Genomic DNA, 18,066 nt, shown 5'->3' with positions numbered 1-18,066 from the left:
AATTGAGGAGATTAATGTGTTCCATAAAATGACGAAGTATTTGGAAGAAATAAGTTAATGTGTTCCATAATTTTGGTCAATTATCAAGATTTTTTTTCATTTGAGAACAAAATTAAAAAGAGAATTTGTTAACTAATGTCCTCTTAGAATAATTTTGGTCAATTATCAAGATTTTTTTCTTTTGAGAACAAAATTAAAAGGAGAATTTGTTACCTAATGTCCTCTTCGAATAATTTTGGTCAATTATCAAGATTTTCTTCGCTTGAGAACAAAATTAAAAGGAGAATTTGTTAACTAAATGTCCTAAGAGACAAGGGTTAATCAATGTCTTTGAATAAGTTTGATATCTTATTGAACAATTTTGACCTAACTATCAAACTCTAGATTATCAAGATTTTTTTTACCCGAAAAGCAAAGGGTTAAAAGAAGGATTTTGCTAACTAATCATCTAAAAAATTCATTAGTAATTTTTTTTTTAAAATACAGATTTTTACTTTTATCATGATAATAACCGTAACATTTTTTGAAATAAATTATTTATTTAATACTTTAACCAATGTGTCGAAGCCACTAATTAAGATTCTCATTAATAAAAGAGTGTCCCTGTGAGCATAACTTAGTTGGTAAGGACAGTTCGAATCTCAAACACCTCATTTATTCACATTGTAAAAGGTGAATTTTAGCCACTAGACTATTTGACAAAAAAATAAATGTTTTTGTAAGCGCTATTAACAATGCATAATATATATGCAAGATCCGAGATTCAAACCTCAATCAAAAAAGAAAATTGAGAAATGTAATTTTTTTTTTTTTTTAAAACTACCGGGGATTCTTCTAGTTCATGACAAGAAGCTGTTTAACGGATAATCCGATATTGTTCATCATGTCTCGTCATTTACACTCGTTATAGCGCGTGATACTTGCTTTATTTATGGATGCGTGATCCTTGCTGGTTCATAATATTCTATATAAAGTAACTAATAAATAATTTTTATATTAAGTAATATTGACTTTTACCAAATAAATTAGGCTTAAATATGCAAACCGTCATGTAATTTGAGCGTATTTTGATTTTCGTCCCTGTAAAAAAAAAAATTAATTACAGTAAAAAAAAATTGTTTTAAAAATGTCTCTGGCCCCACTTCATTGGTGATTTGGCAAGGTTTTGAGTCACGTGGCACCACGTGACTCAAAACCTTGCCAAATCACCAATGAAGTGGGGCCAATGACATTTTTAAAACAATTTTTTTTTACAGAGATGAAAATCAAAATGCGTTCAAATTACAGGGACGGTTTACATATTTAAACCAATAAATTAAGAAAGTAGATATTTAGTAGTATATTAAATTTGTTAGTATAATTGATATTACTAGTTTAAATTTATTTAAGTTTATCTATCCTTCACTACCAAAAAAAAATATAGAAGCACTACCAAAAAAAAAATCCTACAATAAAAATGTTCGAAAAATATTAATGAGTGTCTATTCTGTAAGGGTCTTAAATAGTAATTTTTTTTTATAAAAATATGTGTATTTAATCCATTGAAAATTGAATTATTTAACTTTTTTTAAAAATAATTTCCTAATTTGGAATGCTTAAAGAGTGCCCCGGAAACACTCGTTAACGATACTCAAAATGTTTATCTATTAGCAAAAATATTTTTTGTTATAATATTTTTTTGGTTTGTACAGAAAAACATAAAATAGTTTTTTTTTTTCCCTCAACCCTACAGTTCTCAGTGGAAGGGATCCTAATAATGCGAAATACGGGGTTCGTGAGGTAATAACATGTGTGAGAATTGTTCTACTCATGAATCATGAGACTCAAGTTCTATTAATGATTTGTTATTTGACGAAACTCATTAAATACTAAAGTTGAATCACTTGATTATAATGAGTTTTTCAATCGTGTGTAAATTTGCACGTGTGAAGAAATTTAAAATAGTAAGTTTGTTTTGCGATTTGTGTATTTTATATTAAAAATATAACTTTTCAATAATAATTTATGTCTTTCAATAAAAACGTACCATTTTTTTTAAGGAATAAAAACGTACCATATTTTTAGTTACTTTTTAGGAACACATTTTTAGTTGTTTTAACATGTGCAATATTACACATGTTTTACAAACCCAAAATGGTTATTTTGATAAAAGATTAATTTTTTTTTAGTTACTTTTTTTTTATAAAAAATAATTATTGTTGTTAAAAATTTAAAGAATATTGTTTTAATGTCTTTTAAACAAATATTCTATAGAAAGGAAGAATATTTTTCATTCAAGGGAGTCTTATTTATTTTATTTTTTTTGAAGAAATCAAAATGAAATATATATTACGGAAAGGTGTTTTCACTCGCGCAAGACGCCCAAAAGAAAGAAACACAAAAAAATGTTTACATAATTACAAGATCAAGGTGACTAAAGTGCACCATCCAAGAAGCTAAAAAATTACAAATGAATACCCATGCAAAAAAATGGATGTTTCCACCAATCTGTGTTTTTTTTTTTTTTTGAAACAACATATTCATTAATGGCCTAGCATAAGATGAGCTAATAGGCAAAAGTAACTACAGAGCAAAACACCGCCAGAAGGTACAAAAGACAGGCGCAAAATGCCTCCCAACTTCCAGCCACCAATCTGTGTAACTATAGGCAAAGGCCACCTGTTTGGATTTCAGCCATAAGAATGGATGAAGCTTAATTTTATCAATGAGAATAAAAGGAGTGGACACTGTATTTTGAAATACACGGTTGTTCATTTCTTTCCAAATCACCCAAACAGTTGCAAACCAAATTATCCTTAAGTATGTAGCAGATTCAATGTGATCACACCCGGCTACACACGTCGCGTCCGTTGGAAGAAGAATGCCCCGATGTACTAGGTTGTCTTTAGTAGGAAGCCTGTTGCGAAGGAGACGCCACAACAACAGAGACACCTTTGAAGGGATATTCTTATGCCACACATCATCAACCAGAGACCTGTCTGATATTTCACCTGTGGCAGTAATGTAACGATAGAAGACTTTCACCAAATAACCGTTAAGAGGATCTAACAACCATCCGTCAAGGGAGTCTTATTTAAAAGAAAGAGATAGGATGATAACGCTACCTAAGGTAAAAGAAAAAATAGTACTCCAAAGATAGTAAATGAAACAAAAATGAGTAGTAAATGGTGATGCACCATAAAAAGAAATAGAATATTCATTTAGTTCAATGTATATGTTTTTTTGGTATAAAGAAGAGTATGTCAGAATCACGTGAATCGTTTTTCTTGCTCTTGTGCTCCTCTATTTTCTTTCTTGGGGAGCATAGTGATCAACATTGTTTATTTTCCATCTTGCGTCTGTTTGGTTACGCGTTTAGCCACCTCAAACGCGCATTTTTATTGGTAAACATGGTTTTTGTCCCGTGCAAACATTTTTGGTTTTTTCATCAAGAATTGATTCTGTCTCCCAAAAGCCAGGAATCCTAGCTTCTGCGGTGAATCCAAAATCGATTCTCAATTTACTGTTGAGGGTGCGTTTGTTTAAGATTTTTTTTTGAAAAAATCTATTTTTTGTGTAAAAAAAAAATCACTTTTGTCATTTTTAAGTGTTTGTTTAAGATTTATAGAAAAATCATTTTATAAAAAAAGAAAAAAAATCTATTTTGACTCTAAAATAAAGCTATTAGAATTAGCTTTTCCCAAAATCCATTTTCTCAAAACCAAAGAGGTAACACATGAACTAGTTAAACATCATTTTTTTTGGGTAGTTCACAAAGACAAATAGTTTTAGATTTTTTTCAAAATCTCTAAATTTTTCTAATACAAAATCTATTTTTTTTAAAGCTAAAACAAACGCACCTTGAGTTACAGCTACATAATCCATTTTATTCCTTTATTTCCCTTAACAACTGTCATCACCAAATCACCGAGATCTACCCCTGTTGTAATTCATGTACCAAATCATCCATAAGACATTTTAGTAATCTACAAATCGATCATTAATCTGCACCAAATCACCTAGATCTACCCCTGTAGTTGTTGAGCGAGGAAAGAAATTTATTTGATGAACAAAAATGGATAGAAAGTATCAGAGATGGGTAAAGAGAATTAATAGAATGGAAGAAGCAAATTGAGAAATAAGAGAATGAGGAAGAAATGATAGATGGGAGAAGAATTTTGAGATTGTAGAAGGAGATATGGTAAAATCAATTGAAGGTTCTGGAGAAATGGAGAGTGGGTAGTGAGGATACGATTTAATTTTTATTTTTATTATTTTTCTACAATTGAGTTGCTGCGTTATTTATTTTTATTCTTTTAGTAATTAAATTAAAAAAATTGGTTGCTATCATTGGCAGGATTTTTTTTTTTACTATTGGGTATGGACTCTTTTGGAGTATTAGATAATTTCGTTTTAATTAAAAGAATATTTTGATCATTACACATTCAAAATCAATTTTGATTCAAATCATCCAAAGAACATCAATTCCTAAGAATCACTTTTAAAAAAGTGCATCCAAATATAAATTAATTCACATCAAACTCACTTTTAATCAAAATCAATTCTTTCAAACTCAAATCTATAAAAATCAATTATGGCTGCCGTCAAACCAAACACACACTTATTATCAGATCAACATGTCTTTCACATATATTTTCAAGAACCAGTCTAGATCAAGTCCCCATGTCTTTTGGCTAGTAACATTCATCTGGGTTGTGATAGTTTACCCGATAGAAAGCGCCCTAGCTGACATTTATGGACCCGTCACACCTCTTATTGGGGGTGGCTTTTGATGGCTCATCATATGATGTTTTTTAGTGTTTTATCGAGTCTTTTTCTACTCATTTGAGGATTTTATAGCGGTTTAAGAGTGAGTTAGTCATGGTTAAGGAAATATTTTGTTTCGAATCATTGTATTTCACTTTCTTTCCTAACAAGACAACTTTACGGGTGTTTTGATTATCTTTTGGTACAAATCATGGAATTAAGCCAACCAAGATATGTCATGGAAGTTATGGAAGCTAATAGATAAAGTATAATCAAGATTATGAAGATTAAATAACTTTGGGTAATTTTGGCTCGAGCTTCAAGCTCATGTAAAGGAGAAAAAGCAATTAGTGAATGAAGACAACAAGGAATTTATCTCTGGTCCATGCACTATAGCACAAAGCCAAGCTCCCTGTGAACGCCGAAACCAAAATCACAATAAAACTCTCTAGTCCATGCGCAAGGCGAATGGAAGCCATGCTCCCTGCACATGGAAGCCATGCGCATTGCGCTCACTGTTGCTGAAAAAATAACTAAAAATTGATGGGAGAAGAGCAATTTTCTAAGTTCATTTGCATTAGTGTTTTTTTTTTTTTATATATATATTTTTTTATGGTTCTTAACTAAAAATACAATTTTTATAGTTATAACAAACTTTAAAAGGAACTATAATGCAATTTGATTGGACACATATGTAAAATAAATTGAGATTAATTATTATGTTAATAATGTAAATTTATTTTAGATATGTATCTAATAATATGATAACATATCATTTAATTTGATGCATGCGTAAAATAATTGTAGCGCATATTAACTAAATTCAAATTGTGCATATAAATTATCTCTTTACATTTATACTGTTCCCTAATCAATTCAATATGTAAAACAATAGAAAAGCGAAAATTATCATTAAAAAAATAAAGAAAAGAAAATGGAAAGAGTAAAATCATTTAAAAAATAATTTTATTTTGTAACTAAAAAAACAAGGCTTAAATATGTATTTCATCCTTGCAATTAGGGGTCGTTTAAAAATTGGTCCCTATAATCGTTAATCCTGACAATTTACCCTTGCATTGTTTAATCATTTAAAATTTTGTCCCTCTCCCCACTTAATCCCTGCCATGTCACTAATTTGATGACGCAGCAATCACTGCCATGCATGAAATTTCAATTTTACCCCTGGGTTTCCAATTCTTTCTTCAATATTTTGTCCTCTTCTTAAGGGCAAAATTGGAATTTCATGTGTGGGAGTGATTGCCATGTCATCGAATTAGTGACGTGGCAGTGATTAAGTTGGTCAAAGGACGAAATTTTAAATGATTAATGATTGCAAGACTAGTTTGCAAGGATTAACGAATACATAGACCAATTTTTAAACGACCCCTAATTGCAAGTATGAAATACATATTTAAGCAAAAAAACAATTCTTTTGTGGTCAAAATAGAAATATTAATTTGATCAATAATGGAAAAAAATCTATAAGGGACTTGGACCAAAATGCAATCCAACTAACTTATTTGGACTTTGCATGTTTCTGCAATATTAGCAAGGTAGCTTGTTTTACAAATAATGGGATTGTTTGATCAATTTGATTAAATAAATTCATTTAAAAGATAATATTTCAAATGTCAGACTAAAAATAGCGTGTTAAACACACTAAGAGGTGGAAAGTAAAAAATTACCGAATAATATAGTTGCCACGAAATATAAAGCAGTGTTTGTTAACAACATGAAAATCGAGATTGATAGTTAATTTTTGTCACTTTTTTATGACAAGAAATGTTTTTGCTTTAGTAAGAAAAAGTTCGGCATTGCTTTAGGATAAGGTAAAGAATTTCATCCGTCTCTTCATCCATTTCTGATAATTATGTCATAACTAAATAATTAACAAGTAGAAAAAGGAAAAGAAATTATCTTGTATTCATGTGGACAGCATACCTAGCAAGGTATAAAGCCAATTTTGTTCTTGTTTGTTGTCCCTTCATTTTGTTGTATTGCCAAAAACATGCCAATTTTGTTTATTGTATTGCCAAGGAGTTATCATTATCATATTATACATGCATACAAAGATGATAACTAGGTAACAATTGGTGGAAGAAGAAGACCCCTAATGTTCCGTTTGAATTGTTCTATAATGTAATATTATTAAACAGGTCCAGTGGCGGAGCCAGGAAATTTATGGAGCCCGGACGGTAAAAAATTAATCGTAAATTCACATGTGACATAATATATAAACAATCACAAATCGAAATATTTATTTTTATTTTTATTATTATTTTCCTAAAAAAAATCGAAATAAAAGAGGTTTATCATTTTGTCAACAAAAGTACAATTTAAAATAGGGTTATTAATTGAAATTGACCACATAATATACGTGAAGTCTGAAAATTGACCCTGTAATTAAATAACATGTATTCTGATCATGTAATTCGAGATTTTTATTATTTATAACTTGTAATATACGCGAAGTCCAAAAAAGCAACCGAGAGATTGAATTTTTTCATGATTTCCTACATGCGAGTTAAGAACGTTAAAATATGGCTTTAACAAAAAAATTATAAATTGAGAGACATCTATAAAAATACATAAAAACGATCTGTAAAGTTTCATAGCATTTCGAAGTCGTTTAAATTTATTTTGATTTTTCAACTGAAACGTGCAAAATTGAATTTTTTTTTCCGTGTGAGCGTATACTCACAAGTCAAATTTAGTTCCCTAATTTTGTAGGCATGACTAGAACATGATAAGAACCTTCACAATAATATTTTATAATTTTTAAACGAGACAAATTAATTATAAATTGGTTAAGAAATTCATAATTATGAGGGAATAAAAATTCATAATTAATTTATCCCTGGTCGAAGAAATTTAATTTTGTGTAAAACTATATTTTAACGTGTTAAACATGTATGAAAAAAATAGTGAAAAAATTCAACTTGTAGGTCACATTTTTAGACTACACGTATATTATAGGGTGGTCAAAATTAAATAAGAAGAAATTCAAGTTACAATGCTAGAATATATGTTTTGTATTTTATTGGGTCATTTTTCAAACATAAAGTATATTACATGGTCAATTTGAACAATTAACCCGTTAAAATAAGAGAGATGAATCTGTCAATAGTGTGCTAAATAAAATTCCAAGACCTATTTGCGTGTGACAATTTTCAGATTGCCTAAATTTTTCTTTTTATAAATGTGTTAATGGGCTTTTGGGTTGAGTCTAATGTGCAAAAATTATCGATCGAGCCCGGGGTCGCCATACGGTAGAACCGCCCATGAACGGATCCATGTCTATTAACATTTCATCAACGGAATAGAAGCATATATCCTAAGTATGATAATTAAAGTTTTGTTTGACTTATATAATTGCATTCTACCGGAAATTAGCAATGTCCGGGGTTTGAACCCCAGACACTAAAAAAAAAAGTAAGAAACAATGAATATTGGATAGAGAAATGAGGCTTGCACGATACAGCCGCCTCGATCATTTTGAATTCAAAATATTAATCAAGATTTAATTAACAAGCATTATGTAAAAAAAATGTATGCATACATCTTGTTCCGTTGAACTTGTTGAACAAGTAGCCCAGCTCTTTCAGGTGTTTACGGGGTTAGGAAGGGGGAAGAGAGTTAGGTTAGGTTTGCTTCTTATTTGGCATGCTATTATTTGGACCATTTGGACGTCTTAAAATGACCTTATCTTTGCTGGTGGCTTACTCCGAGAGGAGACAAGATTAGACAGCGATAAAAAGCTACAATCGATGCTGGTTTTGTCCCTAGAGAACTGCAAATCAATGACAGTCTCGTTACTCTACAAGTGAGCTTTCTAGGTCATTGGTATTTCAGTACTTTATATATATATATATATATATATATATATATATATATATATATATATATATATATATATATATATATATATATATTAAGTTTAGGTGGCTTGTATGTAAATTGTGTATATTTCAATGCTTTATATTCTAGATTGTAGATATGGGACACCGAAAGGAGAGAGGGATTTCAAATTGATGATGCTATTGCATTTTATAAAGAGGTAGATTGTTGTGTTTTAGTCTATGATGTTAATTTTATGGAATCCTTTGATATGATTGATAACTTAGACAATAAATTTCTCGCAAACTTTTGTGAGAAACTCCCTGTGCCAGTTATCAATTATATGATTATGATTCCGTGACATTATCATCATAGACTAGAACACAACAATGTACCTTTTTATAAAATTAAACATCATCATCGATTTGAAATCTTTCGCCATTCAATGTCCATATCCATATCTATAACCTAGACACATAAAACATTGAAATATACATAATAAAATACCCATACTTAGTAAAAAAAAAAATGAATATTGAAATATGAATGACCTAGAAAATCAACTGTTGAGAATAGTCTCTCTAGGGACAAAACCAGCACCGATTGTTGTTTTATATCCATGACTAACTTCTTTCCATATATCTATACAAACTCTTTCAACAATGTATTCTACCAACACAATTTTCAAAATTAAATTTTTAGATTTAGTTTATTATCTTATGCCCTTAAGGCACAAGTTAGTAAGATCATTGAAAAAAATATAACTTCAATTCCTAATTCATACATACAATTAATCTATCTACTAATCTACTCTCTCCGTCCCAAATTATAAGAAAAAAAACTCATTTTGTTTGTCCCAAATGATAAGCAAAAAAGACAAACTTTTATCATATTTAATTATGTTTTTTCAAAAAATTATCTTTTCCAAAGGAAAATTAAATACAAAGTGCATTTAATTTGCTCTCTTTTTCACTTTCTCTATAATCAACTACCAATGAAAATGTTTTTACATCTTCCTATAAAACTTATTTCAAAGATAACACAAAAAACTATGTTACAAACTATTATGTTTTAGTTTTTTTTAATAAGTATGATTTTTTTTTTTGCTTATAATATGAGACGGAAGGAGTACTAATTAATACTCCATCCGTCCCTAATTATAAGACCCTTTTGAGAATTTTTTTTGTCCCTTTTTATAAGACCCATTTGTTATTTCCAACTACATTAATTATTTCTTTACATACATGCCTCTATTTATTATACATCTTTTTCTTCAATCAACAATAAATAACATATTGAAAACATAAACTAACCTTCTTTCTTAAAGGATAAAATTGTAAAAACAATAGTGATTACAAACAACTTTAATACAAATATCCACTATCTTAATTCCCGTGATTTTGGCAAAAGAGTCTTATATATAGGGACGGAGGGAGTATAATATACTAGCAATGTTACTAATCTACCATTTTTTACGGTTAATTAATTGCATGGCTTTATTCTTTATTAAGGGTCTTTGTTGTAATTAAGTTTATACAATCAAGTTATTGAACTCCCACTAAAATAGCCATCGATTACAATTATGAGTTAAAGATTACGGTTTCCGAGAAGAGAAGAGGTTTTTTTTTTTCCTTCCACCAAACAATTGCAGCACTTCAATTTGTGCAACACAACGTTTTTGCTTTTCTTCAGTTTTCTTATTTCACGTTTTACGTTTCCTCCACTTCTCCGTGCGTTTTTCATCTTTTCTCCTCTTTTTTCTATTGATTTCAGTTTCAATAAATAATATTCATCAATTTAATCTTCAATTCTTATATACTTTGTTTCTATAAGACCAGGTTCTCAATTTCATGTTTGGCTGTGCTGATTTTTTTTTTCTTCGTACTTCCATGCTTATAAGCGATTTCAATATTGATTTTCAATGGTTATTTCCATGCATCATAGTTTTGATATGAAATTAAATAGATATTCTTTGCGTATGTGTGAGTTGTCAATGGGTGATTTCCTTCGGAGATGGAGATGGAGATGGAGAGTAACCAAATGACGGTCAAAGAGGATGAATATGAAACGGAGAAAGGTAAGTTGATATCGAAGAGGAAGTGAATGCGACTACCTTCTAAAGGTGAAAACATGAAAGTGACAAGACTGGCAAATTTTGATGGAACGCTGCAATTGCGAATATATTGCAAAAACTGGTATTTCTAATTATAATTTAATTTAATTTTTTTTTGTTGTAATATATATGAGGCATTTAATAACGATTTGTGTACAGGTGGTCGATAATGGAGTCAGTTGAATGTTTGTCGGACTCCCCAACGGTTATCTGCCGCGCGATGTATTGATTTTGTTTTTTGTTTTCATTATTAGAGTGCTGCCTACATATAAAATGAACCAAACTGTAATCATTTCATCTTATCACCATGACTCGCTCTTATCATTGGTGACGATGAGTTAGAGATGGCTTGCTTAATAACATGTTATGGTTCACCTTATATGGTAACAGAGTCCTAATTAAGTTTTCGACTAGTGCAATTTTGAGAACTGAATTTATTGAATAAATTACTACTAACACTAAGGTACCTATAAATCATGTTTCATCCATTACTTGAGATCCTCGCTTCAATTTCATAAACCTTGGCACTGCTTATTTGATTCCCTCAATGGACAACTTAGAACTTCTTGTGGTCTCTCTAATTAGTTTCGACTCGTTTCACAATCTCTCCTTTCAATTTCATGTATCTTCTGTTTGTACTACAATTCTTACACTACTTCACTTACGTTGACAAGGTCTTTGTAGCCATTATTTCCTCTCTTGAAATTTGAGTTCAATGTTTATCCTCTAGAGTCCTGTCAAGCCGATCATCCATTATAAGAAGTTTTACAAACAATGATGGTTAATGACGATGCAATGTGGATATTGACTCTTTTTTGAGAGGAAGACATCTTATCACCATGGCTCGCTCTTATCATTGGTGACGATGAGTTAGAGATGTCTTGCTTAATAACATGTTAATTAGGTATTAACTAAGTACATATTATATATTGTCTGATACACACATTTCTATGTTTATTAGGATATAGCGAATGATTTTGTCTCCATGGTTGATGATCTTGCTAGGACAAGGGTCCTATCTTTTTTGCCTTTCACGTTTGAGGACGAGTATGACAGTTCAGAGATCGATCTAAAAACATTCCTAATCATTTATTTGTTGGCAGGTTCATCAAATTAATATAATCTAAACAATTTGATTTACAATGGGCTGAGCAAAAGCTTAAGACTGAAAACAAAGAAATGCAACAACGTCAAGGTGGGAGACATTTGTTGTCGGTTGAGCGTATCGTGATGGTAATTACTTTAGATTAGATATATGGCTATTGGTTGCAAAATTTTTTTTTTTATAAAGACAACAATAATATATCATGCCATAATTAAAAACAGTATACTATACTATGTATTATTTATTATTCCTTTATAAACAATATTATTACTATTAATTTAGTAAAACAAATTATTATTATGATTATTATATGAGTGTGACTTTTTTAAATCACATTTACAATTTTAGAATCATTGTTTATTTTCTTTTGTTGTCGTTTATTCCAAGTGTAGGGTATTGATACTGTTTACAATTTTAAGAATCGTTGTTTAATTTCTTCGTTTGTCGTTTATTCCAAGTGTAGGGTATTGATACTGTTTATAATTTTAAGAATTGTTGTTTATTTTCTTCGTTTGTCGTTTATTCCAAATGTAGGGTATTGATACTTTTTACAATTTTAGAATTGTTGTTTATTTTCTTCTTGTTGTCGTTTATTCCAAGTGTAGGGTATTGATACTATTTACAATTTTACAATTTTAAAATCGTTGTCTATTTTCTTCGTTTGTCGTTTATTCCAAGTGTAGGGTGTTGATACTTTTTACAATTTTAGAATCATTGTTTATTCCAAGTGTAGGGTATTGATACTATTTACAATTTTAGAATCGTTGTTTATTTTCTTCTTGTCGTCGTTTATTCCAAGTGTAGGGTATTGATACTGTTTACAATTTTATAATTGTTGTTTATTTTCTTCGTTTGTCGTTTATTACAAGTGTAGGGTATTGATACTTTTTACAATTTTAGAATCATTGTTTATTCCAAGTGTAGGGTATTGATACTGTTTACAATCTTAGAATCGTTGTTTATTTTCTTCTTGTCGTCGTTTATTTTCTTCTTGTCGTCGTTTATTCCAAGTGTAGGGTATTGATACTGTTTACAATATTATAATCGTTGTTTATTTTCTTCGTTTGTCGTTTATTCCAAGTGTAGGGTATTGATACTGTTTATAATTTTAAGAATCGTTGTTTATTTTCATCGTTTGTCGTTTATTTCAAGTGTAGGGTATTGATACTTTTTACAATTTTAGAATCGTTGTTTATTTTCTTCTTGTTGTCGTTTATTCCAAGTGTAGGGTATTGATACTGTTTATAATTTTACAATTTTAGAATCGTTGTTTATTTTTTTCGTTTGTCGTGTATAAGGTATTGATACTTTTTACAATGTCAGAATCGTTGTTTATTTTGTTCTTGTTGTCGTTTATTTCAAATGTAGGGTATTGATACTGTTTACAAAACAATGATGGTTAATGACGACATGGATGTGGATATTGACTCTTATCTCCATGGCTCGCTCTTATCATTGGTGATGATGAGTTAGAGATGGTTTGCTTAATAATATATTAATTAGGTATTAACTAAGCACATTATATATTGTCTGATACGCACATTTCTATGTTATGTTTTTTTTAAGGTATTGCGAATGATTGTGTCTCCATGGTTGATGATCTTGCTAGGACAAGGGTCCTATCTTTTTTGCCTTTCACGTTTAAGGATGAGTATGGCAGTTCAGAGGTCGATCTGAAAACATTCATAATAATTTATTTGTTGGCAGGTTCATCAAATTAATATAATCTAAACAATTTGATTTGCAGTGGGCTGAGGAAAAGCTTAAGACTGAAAGCAAAGAATTGCAACAATTGTAGGGTATTGATAATTTTTACAACTTTAGAATCGTAGTTTATTTTCTTCTTGTTGTCGTTTATTCCAAGTGTAAGGTATTGATACTGTTTACAATTTTATAATCGTTGTTTATTTTCTTCGTTTGTCGTTTATTCCAAGTGTAGGGTATTGATAGTTTTTACAATTTTAGACTCGTTGTTTATTTTCTTCTTGTTGTCGTTTATTTCAAGTTTAGGGTATTGATATTGTTTACAATGTTAGAATCATTGTTTATTTTCTTCGTTTGTCGTTTATTCCAAGTGTAGGGTAATGATACTGTTTACACTTTTAGAATCGTTGTTTATTTTCTTCTTGTTGTCGTTTATTCCAAGTGTAGGGTATTGATACTGTTTAGAATTTTATAATCGTTGTTTATTTTCTTCTTCCTTACTTAATTGACTTTGTTTTGCTTGTCTCTATCTTTAAGTTATATGTACGACCGTGACGTTTATGAGTCCTTTAGCTATATTAAGCAATGTCGTCAAAAAGGGAGGCTTGATAATGGACGTTGATATTGGCAAGAAGTATACGGGCACTATGTTCTGGGGACCTATGGTCATCTGAACGCACCTACAGGTAAAAAAAATAGTTTGCTAATGAAAATGAAAACTCGCTAAAAAAATTGTTGAAAACCAACATGTTTTTTTCTTTAGCTTAGGGGATGCAGCAGAAACAAAAACGGAAAAGTCTCGCTGCAATTGCGAATATATTGCAAAAACTGGTATTTCTAATTATAATTTAATTTTTTTTTTTTGATATATATATGAGGCATTTAATAACGATTTGTGTACAGGTGGTCAATAATGGAGTCACTTGCATGGTTGTTAGACTCCCCAACAGTTATCCGCCGCGCGATGTATGATTTTATTTTTTGTATTCAATGATTAGAATGCTAACTACCTACATATAAAGTGAACCAAACTGTAATCATTTCATCTTATCACCATGACTCGCTCTTATTATTGGTGACGATGAGTTAGAGATGGCTTGCTTAATGACATGTTAATTAGGTATTAACTAAGTATATATTATATATTGTCTGATACACACATTTCTATGTTTTTTAGGGTATAACGAATGATTTTGTCTCTATGGTTGATGATTTTGCTAGGATAAGGGTACTATCTTTTTTGCCTTTCACGCTTGAGGACGAGTATGACAGTTCAGAGGTCGATCTAAAAACATTCCTAATCATTTATTTGTTGGCAGGTTCATCAAATTAATATAATTTAAACAATTTGATTTGTAGTGGGCTGAGAAAAAGCTTAAGACTGAAAGTAAAGAAATGCAACAACGTCAAGGTGGGAAACATTTGTTGTCAGCTGAGCATATCATGATGGTAAGTACTTTAGATTACATATATGGCTATTGGTTGCTAAATATTTTTTTTTATAAAGACAACAATAATATATGATGCCATAATTTAAAAACAGTGTACTATACTATATATTATTTATTATTCCATTAAAAAAAGTATTATTACTATTAATTTAGTAAAATAAATTATTATTATGATTATTATATGAGTGTGACTTTTTTAAATCACATTTACAATTTTAGAATCGTTGTTTATTTTTTCGTTTGTTGTTTATTCCAAGTGTAGTGTATTGATACTGTTTACAATTTTAGAATCGTTGTTTAATTTCTATTGTTGTCGTTTATTCCAAGTGTAGGGTATTGATATTGTTTACAATTTTAAGAATCGTTGTTTATTTTCTTTGTTTGTCGTTGTCGTTTATTCCAACAGTAGGGTATTGATACTGTTTACAATTTTAGAATCGTTGTTTATTTTTTTCTTGTTGTCGTTTATTTCAAGTGTAGGGTATTGATACTTTTTACAATTTTAGAGTCGTAGTTTATTTTCTTCTTGTTGTTGTTTATTTCATGTGTAAGGTATTGATACTGTTTACAATTTTAGAATCGTTGTTTATTTTCTTCGTTTGTCGTTTATTCCAAGTGTAGGGTATTGATAATTTTTACAATTTTAGAATCGTTGTTTATTTTCTTCTTGTTGTCGTTTATTCTAAGTGTAGGGTATTGATACTGTTTACAATTTTACAATTTTAGAATCGTTGTTTAGTTTCTTCGTTTGTCGTTTATTTCAAGTGTAGGGTATTGATAGTTTTTACAAATTTAGAATCGTTGTTTATTTTCTTCTTGTTGTCGTTTATTTCAAGTGTAGGGTATTGATATTGTTTACAATTTTAGAATTATTGTTTATTTTCTTCGTTTGTCGTTTATTCCAAGTGTAGGGTAATGATACTGTTTACAATTTTCGAATCGTTGTTTATTTTCTTCGTTTGTCGTTTATTTCAAGTGTAGGGTATTGATACTGTTTACAATTTTATGATCGTTGTTTATTTTCTTCTTCCTTACTTAATTGACTTTGTTTTGCTTGCCTCTATCTTTAAGTTATAGGTACGACATGACGTTTATGAGTCCTTTAGCTATATTAAGCAATGTCGTCAAAAAGGGAGGCTTGATAATGGACGTTGATATTGGCAAGAAGTATACGGGCACTATGTTCTGGGGACCTATGGTCATCTGAACGCACCTACAGGTAAAAAAAATAGTTTGCTAATGAAAATGAAAACTCGCTAATGAATGTTCTTTTAAAAATACTTGAATGAGCGCTTATCATGATTTAAAAAAATTGTTGAAAACCAACATGTTTTTTTCTTTAGCTTAGGGGATGCAGCAGAAACAAAAACGGAAAAGTCTCACTGCAATTGCGAATATATTGCAAAAACTGGTATTTCTAATTATAATTTAAATTTTTTTTTTGATATATATATGAGGTATTTAATAACGATTTGTGTACAGGTGGTCAATAATGGAGTCACTTGCATGGTTGTTAGACTCCCCAACAGTAATCCGCCGCGCGATGTATGATTTTATTTTTTGTATTCAATGATTAGAATGCTAACTACCTACATATAAAGTGAACCAAACTGTAATCATTTCATCTTATCACCATGACTCGCTCTTATTATTGGGGACGATGAGTTAGAGATGGCTTGCTTAATGACATGTTAATTAGGTATTAACTAAGTATATATTATATATTGTCTGATACACACATTTCTATGTTTTTTAGGGTATAGCGAATGATTTTGTCTCTATGGTTGATGATCTTGCTAGGATAAGGGTACTATCTTTTTTGCCTTTCACGCTTGAGGACGAGTATGGCAGTTCAGAGGTCGATCTAAAAACATTCCTAATCATTTATCTGTTGGCAGGTTCATCAAATTAATATAATTTAAACAATTTGATTTGTAGTGGGCTGAGAAAAAGCTTAAGACTGAAAGTAAAGAAATGCAACAACGTCAAGGTGGGAAACATTTGTTGTCACTTGAGCGTATCATGATGGTAAGTACTTTAGATTACATATATGGCTATTGGTTGCTAAATATTTTTTTTTATAAAGACAACAATAATATATGATGCCATAATTTAAAAACAGTGTACTATACTATATATTATTTATTATTCCATTAAAAAAAGTATTATTACTATTAATTTAGTAAAACAAATTATTATTATGATTATTATATGAGTGTGACTTTTTTAAATCACATTTACAATTTTAGAATCGTTGTTTATTTTTTCGTTTGTTGTTTATTCCAAGTGTAGTGTATTGATACTGTTTACAATTTTAGAATCGTTGTTTATTTTCTATTGTTGTCGTTTATTCCAAGTGTAGGGTATTGATATTGTTTACAATTTTAGAATCATTGTTTATTTTCTTCGTTTGTCGTTTATTCCAAGTGTAGGGTAATGATACTGTTTACACTTTTAGAATCATTATTTATTTTCTTCTTGTTGTCGTTTATTCCAAGTGTAGGGTATTGATACTGTTTACAATTTTCGAATCGTTGTTTATTTTCTTCGTTTGTCGTTTATTTCAAGTGTAGGGTATTGATACTGTTTACAATTTTATGATCGTTGTTTATTTTCTTCTTCCTTACTTAATTGACTTTGTTTTGCTTGCCTCTATCTTTAAGTTATAGGTACGACCATGACGTTTATGAGTCCTTCAGCTATATTAAGCAATGTCGTCAAAAAGGGAGGCTTGATAATGGACGTTGATATTGGCAAGAAGTATATGGGCACTATGTTCTGGGGACCTATGGTCATCTGAACGCACCTACAGGTAAAAAAATAGTTTGCTAATGAAAATGAAAACTTGCTAATGAATGTTCTTTTAAAAATACTTGAATGAGCGCTTATCATGATTTAAAAAAATTGTTGAAAACCAACATGTTTGTTTCTTTAGCCTAGCGCAGATGCAGCAGAAACAGAAACGCAAAAGTGTCGCTGCAATTGCAAATATATTGTAAAAACTGGTATTTCTAATTATAACTTAATTTTTTTTTGTTATATATATGAGGCATTTAATAACGATTTGTGTATAGGTGGTCAATAATGGAGTCACTTGCATGGTTGTCAGA

At 29.9% G+C, this 18,066-nt stretch overlaps 1 protein-coding gene across 1 annotated transcript; it reads right to left on the bottom strand.

The window, feature by feature from the left end:
- Window positions 1-2,393: 2,393 nt before the first annotated feature.
- Window positions 2,394-4,238, bottom strand: LOC112421841 (uncharacterized). Its single transcript, XM_024783808.2, has 2 exons — window positions 3,840-4,238; window positions 2,394-2,990 (listed from the first exon to the last, which is right to left on the bottom strand). The coding sequence occupies exons 1-2, from the start codon at window positions 3,862-3,864 to the stop codon at window positions 2,563-2,565; spliced, it is 453 nt and encodes a 150-aa protein (XP_024639576.1). The 5' UTR covers window positions 3,865-4,238; the 3' UTR covers window positions 2,394-2,562.
- Between the last annotated feature and the right edge of the window lie 13,828 nt (window positions 4,239-18,066).

The sequence above is a fragment of the Medicago truncatula genome, chromosome 5 (assembly GCF_003473485.1).
Source record: "Medicago truncatula cultivar Jemalong A17 chromosome 5, MtrunA17r5.0-ANR, whole genome shotgun sequence".
NCBI lineage: Eukaryota > Viridiplantae > Streptophyta > Magnoliopsida > Fabales > Fabaceae > Medicago > Medicago truncatula.
Note: the sequence above shows the minus strand (reverse complement) of the source record. Positions and strands in the feature narration are given on the sequence as shown.

Excerpts from the sequence above, each read along its gene's own strand:
- LOC112421841 (XM_024783808.2), bottom strand. The coding sequence starts at position 3,864 with ATGGATTATGTAGCTGTAACTCAAG. Across the intron at positions 2,991-3,839 it reads TTATGTAGCTGTAACTCAAG|GTGAAATATCAGACAGGTCT; the intron begins GTGCGTTTGTTT and ends TTACTGCCACAG.